Raw genomic sequence first — 8,162 nt, forward strand, 5'->3', positions numbered from 1 at the left:
AGAGCCTTGGACTTGGAGTAAGGTGACCTGTGTTTTAATTCTGCTGGAAACATTTGCTGTCTTTGGGTGACTATGGGCAAGCCAGTCCTCATCTCTGAAATGGAGATAATACTTAGTTAGGAGGCAGGTCAGTGGATAGAACACCAGACCAGAATCAGGAAGACTTGAGTTCAAATACAATCTCAGACACTTATCTTGGGCAAGTCACTTAATCACCCTTGACTTCAGTTTCCTCAACAGCAAAATGAGGATAATACCAGCACCTATATCACAGGGTTGTTGTGAAAATAAAATGAGATGATATTTTCAAAGCACTTAGCATAGTATCTGGCACATAATAGATGCTTAATAAATGCTTAGTCTCTTTCCCTCAGTTTGAACCATCAACATAGCATGACTGTAGAAACAGCATTTTGTAAGCTGTAAAATGCAAATGCAAGTTGTGATTATTTTTCTTATAAGCCTGAATCTATGTCTTGTTGGTGTACCTTTTTTCACACTTGAAAATATTTTGGAGACCTGATAACTAAAAGCGGGGTGTCTTATGTTATTTTTCCTTTGTAGATAACTTGCAACACCAGCTACGTATCACACAAAGCTTGTTGGCAGAAGTTACAACTGACCACTTAGGACAGAATGCTAAGGTGCTTGATGTGTTGGGAGAATTTAAAGAAGTAGTGCGGAAAAAGGATCTAGAACTCAAAAGGTATTTCCTAAATAAACTCGCTAAAAATGTACTGACACCTTATTTGTCTAGAAATCAAACTTATATCAACTTTAAAACATGAAACTGAAGAATGATGAGAAAGTAAGTGAAAAAAGGCCTTTTGGAAGGCAGCTGAGTGGTTCAGTGGATTGAGAGCCAGGCCTAGAAATGGGAGGTCCTAGGTTCAAATCTGGCCTTAGCCACTTCCTAGCTGTGTGACCCTGGGCAAGTCACTTAACCCTCATTGCCTAACCCTTACTGCTCTTCTGTCTTAGAACCAATTACACAGTAGTGATTCTAAGACAGAAAGTAAGGGTTTAATTTTTTTGTAAAAAGGCCTTTTGTTTAAGTGTATTGAAAAGTACATGTTTGAACCTGTTGACCAATGCTTTGTACATAGTCACTAAAGGCTTGAGAATCTGGTTTCTTAAATCCATAGCAGCATGGATTTCCAAGGTTATCTTCTGGAGACAGATACACAGATCAAATGAGATAATAAATGTAAAATGTATTGAAAACCTTAAAATTCATGTAAATGTTAGCTGTCATCATTATCATTATTACTCTGACAGCTGATCCAGAAACATGGAAGTGCCTGACCCATAGACACTTAGGAAATGTTAGAATATTAAATGTAGGGGGTAGCTGGGTAGCTCAGTGGATTGAGAGCCAGGCCTAGAGATGGGAGGTCCTAGGTTCAAATCTGGTCTCAGACCCTTCCCAGCTGTGTGACCCTGGGCAAGTCACTTGACCCCCATTGCCTAGCCCTTACCACTCTTCTGCCTTGGAGCCAATACACAGTATTGACTCCAAGACGGAAGGTGAGGGTTTAAAAAAAAAAAAGAATATTAAATGTAAAAGAACTGCAAAATCAGTTCTAATAAGAGTTTCTAGTGTCCCTTAATCATTGGGAATAGTTGAAATTATGTTTTGGATACTCTAAGAATGTAAATATACTTATTAGCAGTATTTCTATATAAAGTACATCAAATGTAGTTTGTATATTAAAAGAAATATGGTTTATTCTAAAATTTTTCTATTGCCCCTGTAATTTTTTTGCTACCAATATAATAAAAATGAGAACTATTTAAGGTGGCTTTTGTATTTGGGTTATGCTTTTGTGATAAATGAGGTAAGATAAATTTTGATTAGAATTAAATGATAGTTAGGAATAAAGTCAATTAATGTTTCTGTTCAGTCATTTAAGATTCTTCATGACTCCATTTAGGGTTGTCTGGGCAGATATTGGAGTGGTTTGCCATTTCCTTATCCAGTTCATAGATGAAGAAACTGAAACAAACAGGGTTAGATGACTTGCCCATGGTCACATGGCTAATAAGTGTCTCAGGTCATATTTGAACTAGGGATGGTGAGTCTTCATGACCTTAGCTGCCCCTAAAAAGTCAGTCAGTAAACCTATATTAAATATCCCCTATATCCCATTCACTGTTCTAAGCCCAATTCTAAACAGACTTGAATTTCTAGAAGTTTCTATCTAATAAGAAAGATAACATGCGGGGGCAGTTGGGTAGCTCAGTGGATTGAGAGCCAGGCCTAGAGACAGGAGGTCCTAGGTTCAAATCTGGCCTCAGATACTTCCCACCTGTGAGACCCTGGGCAAGTCACTTAACCCCCATGGCCTAGCCCTTACCACTCTTCTGCCTTGGAGCCAATACACAGTATTGGCTCCAAGACAGAAGGTGAGGGTTTTTTAAAAAAGTTAATCCTAGGGCAACATTGGCAAATTATTGGCACACGTGCCCAGCTGGCATGGGGGGTGGAGGGGAAGAGATGCTCTGTTGCTCCTCTTCCCAGTGCTGGAGGAAATTTTTTGTATGCCCCACTCCTTGATCTAACTGCCCAAAGGAAGCACTTCCTCCTTCTGTTCTCTGGCACAGGCTGCAGTTTGGGCACACTTCCACTCTTGATGAAATCATAATGCAAAGAGAAGGTTGATGTAATCATCAGGTATGAGAGAGCAGAAAGATAAGAATGAAAGAAAAAATATTTTTTGACATGAACAGATCACACATTGTGGAATGATTTTTTTTTTTTAGGGCCTCCTTAGGCTGTTCACAAGGATCTCTTTTATTTGGGGACTATCTCTCTTTCTTTGCAAACTGAGAAAAGCATGTAACCCTCAAAACATAAAATCCCAAAGCTGGAAAAGTCCTCTCAGTTTAAGCTAACCCATATCAGAAGGATGAATTTTCTATACATTATCCCCAACAAGTGGCCATCCAGTCTTTGTTTGAATACCTCCAGTAATGGGGAGCTCACTATCTATTAAGACACCGTGCTTTACTGTTGGACATTTTGCAATATTAGGTAATCATTCTTCCTTATATTGATCTGAAGTCTTTTAACTATCTCTAATTGGTTAGGGCAGGCAGGTGACTTAGTGGATGAGCACTGGGCTTGGAATTAGGAAGACTCCTCTTCCTGAGTTCAAATCCAGCCTCAGACACTTGCTAGCTCTATGACCCTGGGCAAGTCACTTAACTCAATTTTCTTCAATTTCCTCATTTTTCAAATGAGCTCGAGAAGGAAATGGCAAACCACTCCAGTATCTCTGCCAAGAAAACCACAAATGGATTCACAAAGAGTTGGACACGACTAAAACCACTGAATAATTGGTGCTTCTCCTTTTCTCTAGAGCCAAGTAGGGCAAATATGCTCCCTCTTCTGTATGATGGCCCTTCCATTTTTTTTTATACCCTTACCTTCTGTCTTGGAATCAATACTGGGTATTGGTTCTAAGGCAGAAGAGTGGTCAGAGCTAGGCAAGTTGTGACTTGCCCAGGTTCACATAGCTAGGAAGTGTCTGAGGCCAGATTTGAACCCAGGACCTTCCATCTCTGGGCCTGACACTCAATCCACTGAGCCACCCAGCTGCCCCCCCTTTCCATTTTTTAATTCAGTGAACATCTTCATTTTAGAACTTCTCTAAGCTAAATGTTCCCAATTTCTTTAACCAAACTGGCCTTTATATTTATACCAGTTCTTTACTAATATTGACATTGCTGTGGTTATCCAACTCATGTTATTTGACAAAGAAAATGCCAGTTTTTTTCTGATTTGTTTGCAGGAGCTTTGCCCAAGTGCTTAACTTATCCTCTGAAGTCAGTAAAGAAGCTGCTTTGACTAACCAAGAAGTCTGGGAAGATACTCAAGGCACACAGAACCTAAGCCAGTGGTATTTTAATCAAGAGCATTCAGAGACTACCCCAAAAGACAACTAAAGGCCTGATAGGTGCTTATATTTTTAAGTTTATCATATCAACAATAGGTTGTCTCTGACTCATATTTACTGGTTTAATTTTCTTCTATTTTCCCTGCCATAGGCTTAAAAGGGCTAAAAAGCATCAATATTTGAGTAGAGAATATAGAGAATACATTTGTTTTTTATGATATTCAGAACACTTAGCACTTTAAATCAATTTGTATTAAATGTTTTTGCATTCTATTATGTGCATTCTATTATATTTGGAGCATCAAAGAATAAAAGATTGCTAATGTAACATTTCTACATTTTGAAATTGGTACATTTAATTTTCAATGTTGAGACAATATGAAAAGGCCACATCATTTTTAAATTTGTAAGTTAGCCTGAAGAAATTTGCTTTTTGTTGCACTGAAAGTAGTCCTTACAGATCTTTTTTTAATTGATCAAGTCACCTCTCTGGGCTTGAACTTTTCCATCTGTAAAATTGGGGGGGGGGGGGTTCCATTAGAGCAGAAATTTTTTTTCTTTAAATCCTGACCTTCTGTATTGGTTCCAAGGCAGAAGAGTGGTAAGGGCTAGGCAATGGGGGTTAAGTGACTCCCCCAGGGTCCTACATCTAGGAAGTGTCTGAAGCCAGATTGAAACCTTGGACCTACTGTCTCTAGGCCTGGCTCTCAATCTACTGAACCACCCAGCTGCCCCCAGATCAGAAATTCTTTATCTTTTTTTGTTGTCCATACCCCTTTGGCAGACTTGTGAAATAGACCTCAGAATAAAGTTTTTAAATGCATCAAACAAAATGCAGAGAATTATAAAAGAAACTAATTATATTGAAATATAGTTAATAAAATATTTTTTAAAATCATTCAGACACCAGGTTAAGATCCCCTGAATGAGTAACTCCATGAGCCCCTCCAGTTCTCACATTGGCTTTTACTAGTCTATCAGATGAGTCTTTTCTTTTTAAAACTACCACTTCTCTGTGCATGAACTAAATATGTTTTTTGGTAGTTTAGTTTAGCTGTTTTTACAGATTGCTGCCACTGGAGGGAGAACTTCATTTACCTTTTTATAGTTTAGCCTAATCCAAAGACAATATCTTAAAGCAGAAGAGAGGAACTGGGTTTTTTTAATTTTTTTAAATTTTTTAAATTTAAACTTTAAAAGAAATGTTATGACAGCATTGGTGTAACATCAGATTAATTACCATCTGGGGAGAGAGGAAGGGAGGGAAGGAAAAGGAGAGAATTTGGACTGCAAAATGCTAGTAATAATAGTTGAAAATTGTTTCTGTGTGTTATTTTAAAAATAAATAAAAGGAACAGACCTATACTAAATAAATGTCATATCTCTTAGAATCACAGAATTTGAAGTCTGGAAGGGGCCTAGTCCAGCTTCTTTTTACAGACAGGCAAACTGCTAAAGCCCTCTCAACAGAAATGACTTGACCAGTGTAAAAATAAAAGGCAAACTGTAAAAACTAATAAAGTAATGGATTGGTTATTGATTATAAACTGATTTCAGATACTCTACTTGCTGTGCTCACAAAGTATCCCCAGTTTATTTCAGTGAAATGAAGCTCATAAATGAACTTCTCTTCAGGGCCAGGTGCAAGGATGCTAAAGAGACACTGGTTATAAAAAATAAAATATTTATTGAAATATATAAGGATAAAAGGATTTTTAACTCTAAGGGTTTCTAACTCCACCCAAATAAAACTCCCTGGTTCTGCAAGGAACTGCTTCTCCTGTTTTTCACAGGCTACACTAATCCTTCCTGATCTAAGTAACCTGTTTCCCTATTCTACAATAAACTATACTATTATCCTTATAATTCTTAACTTCACCACCAAGTTTTAAAAATAACAAAGGCTACCTGATTGGGTCTCAACAAGAATCAAATTAGGACTCTGAGCCTGCAAACCAAAGACCAGGTCTTTCTTTGGTCTTCTCAGAGTTAAAACAATCTATAAAGACAGTAATAGATAGTCAATGGTGTTTCCCAAGTTGAAAAAAGAAAACACTTAACTCCTTCAGGTCTTTACCTCATACAGAGAGAGAGAGAGAGAGAGAGAGAGGCAAAGATATTACCTCCTCAGAGCAAGAGTCTCTGTGTGTGATCTGCCAACTGCCAGAGAAAAACCATTATAACTGTCAACATTTAAAATTGACACACTCAGCTCTGCTTAAAACGCCAATTCTTTCTCAAGCCAGCTTCTCTATTTCTTATCTCTAAACTAACATAACAAGACCCAATTTCTAATATCATCCTTATACCAAAGACACATAGAACTAGAACCTGAGTTTCCTGAGTCATAGACAAAACTCTATACTACATGTTCCCTTCTGGGGAATGATATTGTTATTAGATATATTTCTATCCGATAAAAATCTTTAACAAATAAAGCGACTTCTTAATTTTATTTTAGTATTTATTTGCTTGTTTTAAATTTTTTATTTAATTAATTAGTTTAGAATATTTTTCCATGGTTACATGATTCATGTTCTTTCCCTCCCTCCCATAGCCAACAAGCAATTTACATGTATCACTGACCAAGGAACGATTTCTATATTATTAATATTTGTAATTAGAGTCTACATCCTCAATTATATCCCTATCGAACCATGTGATCCAATCATATGTTTTTCTTATGTGTTTCTACTTCCACAGTTCTTTCTCTGGATGTGGATAGCGGCCTTTCTAGTAAGTCCCTCAGAATTGTACTGGATCATTGCATTGCTGCTAGTAGAGAAGTCCATTATGTTCAATTGTGCCACAGTGTATCCATCTATGTGTATAATGTTCTCCTGGTTCTGCTCCTTTTGCTCTGCATCAACTCCTGGAGGTCGTTCCAGTTCCCATGGAATTCCTCCACTTTATTATTCCTTTGAGCACAATAGTATTCCATCACCAACAGTTACCTCAATTTGTTTAGCCATTCTCCAATTGAAGGGCATCCCCATATTTTCCAGTTTTTTTGACGCCACAAAGAGTATGGCTATAAATATTTCTGTACATGTATTTTCCCCTATTATCTCTGGGGTACAAGCCCAGCAGTGCTGGGGTAGATCTAGATCAAGGGTAGGCAGCGACTGCTTAATTTTAAAGAGAACAAGTCAAGCATTTATTAAGCAGCTACTATTATGTCAGACATTATGTGAAGCCCTAGCGATTCAAAGACAGGGAAAAATAATTTCTGGGCTCAAGAAACTTACAGTCTAATGGGGAAGACAATATGCAAATAACTATGTCCAAACAAACAGCATAAGTTAGAGATGATCTCAGATGGAAGGGACTAAGATTTAGGAAGACCAGAAAAGGCTTTTTACAAAAGTTGGGACTCTAGCTGAGACTTGGAAAAAGCTAAGAAAGCCAGTAGATGAAGATGAGAAGGAAGAGAATTGTCTGGAGTTGAATATCTTGTTCAAGGAGCAGCGGGGAGGCCAATGCACTGGGTCACAAGGGAAGTGAGGGGGAGTATGGGATACGAAGACTGGAAAGATACAAAGGTGCCAGGTTATGAAGGACTTCAAAAGCCAAACAATCTTATATTTGATTCTGGAAGTAAAAGGGATGGAATTATTGAAAGGGGTGGAGGGAGAATGTGACCTATGTTTTAGGAAGATGAAGTGGGAAGACACTTTTGGGAGGAAGAACAGAAAGTTAGTCCCATAATCTAGATGTGTGGTAATGAGGGTTTGAGTTAGTAGGTCTATATGTGACTGGAGAGAGGATGTATAGAATAGGGGTGAAGATAAAAAGATCATTCAGGTATTCCATAAGTCTTTTTTTTTTTTAAACCCATACCTTCCGTCTTGGAGTCAATACTGTGTATTGGCTCCAAGGCAGAATCCATAAGTCTTAATGCTTATTTTAAGCTAGTAAAGCTTAAGACCTTCTCTAAGACTTTTTGGACACCCCATATACATAGTGTGATATGGAAATCACTTTAAAAGACTGATATATATTAATTTAAGGTCGCCAAGGAATTCAGCTATGTAATTCCTAAATGAAAACTCAAGTCAGTAGTCAACCTTTTATGGAGTTTTTAATTACAAACAGGAGGAAGAAAGGTATTAGAGATAGAGTGAGAGAGAGAGAGAGAGAAAGGGGAGAGAAGGGAATAGGGCTTAAATACCCCCTCTGCTTAGGCTGGGCCAAAGGCCCAAGCCCTTAGATAGCTGAGGCAAAGAAAAGAGATCAGTCCCTATCACTCACGTGACCAAAATG

General features: G+C 37.8%; 1 protein-coding gene across 2 annotated transcripts in view; it reads left to right on the plus strand.

The window, feature by feature from the left end:
- Positions 1 to 5,273, plus strand: part of HAUS8 (HAUS augmin like complex subunit 8) — a 32,679-nt gene extending 27,406 nt beyond the window's left edge. For both annotated transcript variants that reach the window (XM_007489752.3, XM_007489751.3), the window contains exons 10-11: positions 565 to 706; positions 3,795 to 5,273. In XM_007489752.3, the coding sequence (XP_007489814.1) occupies positions 565 to 706; positions 3,795 to 3,948 (296 nt within the window). In that variant the 3' untranslated portion in view covers positions 3,949 to 5,273. The remainder of the gene's footprint in view (positions 1 to 564; positions 707 to 3,794) is intronic.
- Positions 5,274 to 8,162: the final 2,889 nt, after the last annotated feature.

Source organism: Monodelphis domestica, chromosome 3 (genome assembly GCF_027887165.1).
Source record: "Monodelphis domestica isolate mMonDom1 chromosome 3, mMonDom1.pri, whole genome shotgun sequence".
NCBI classification, from domain to species: domain Eukaryota; kingdom Metazoa; phylum Chordata; class Mammalia; order Didelphimorphia; family Didelphidae; genus Monodelphis; species Monodelphis domestica.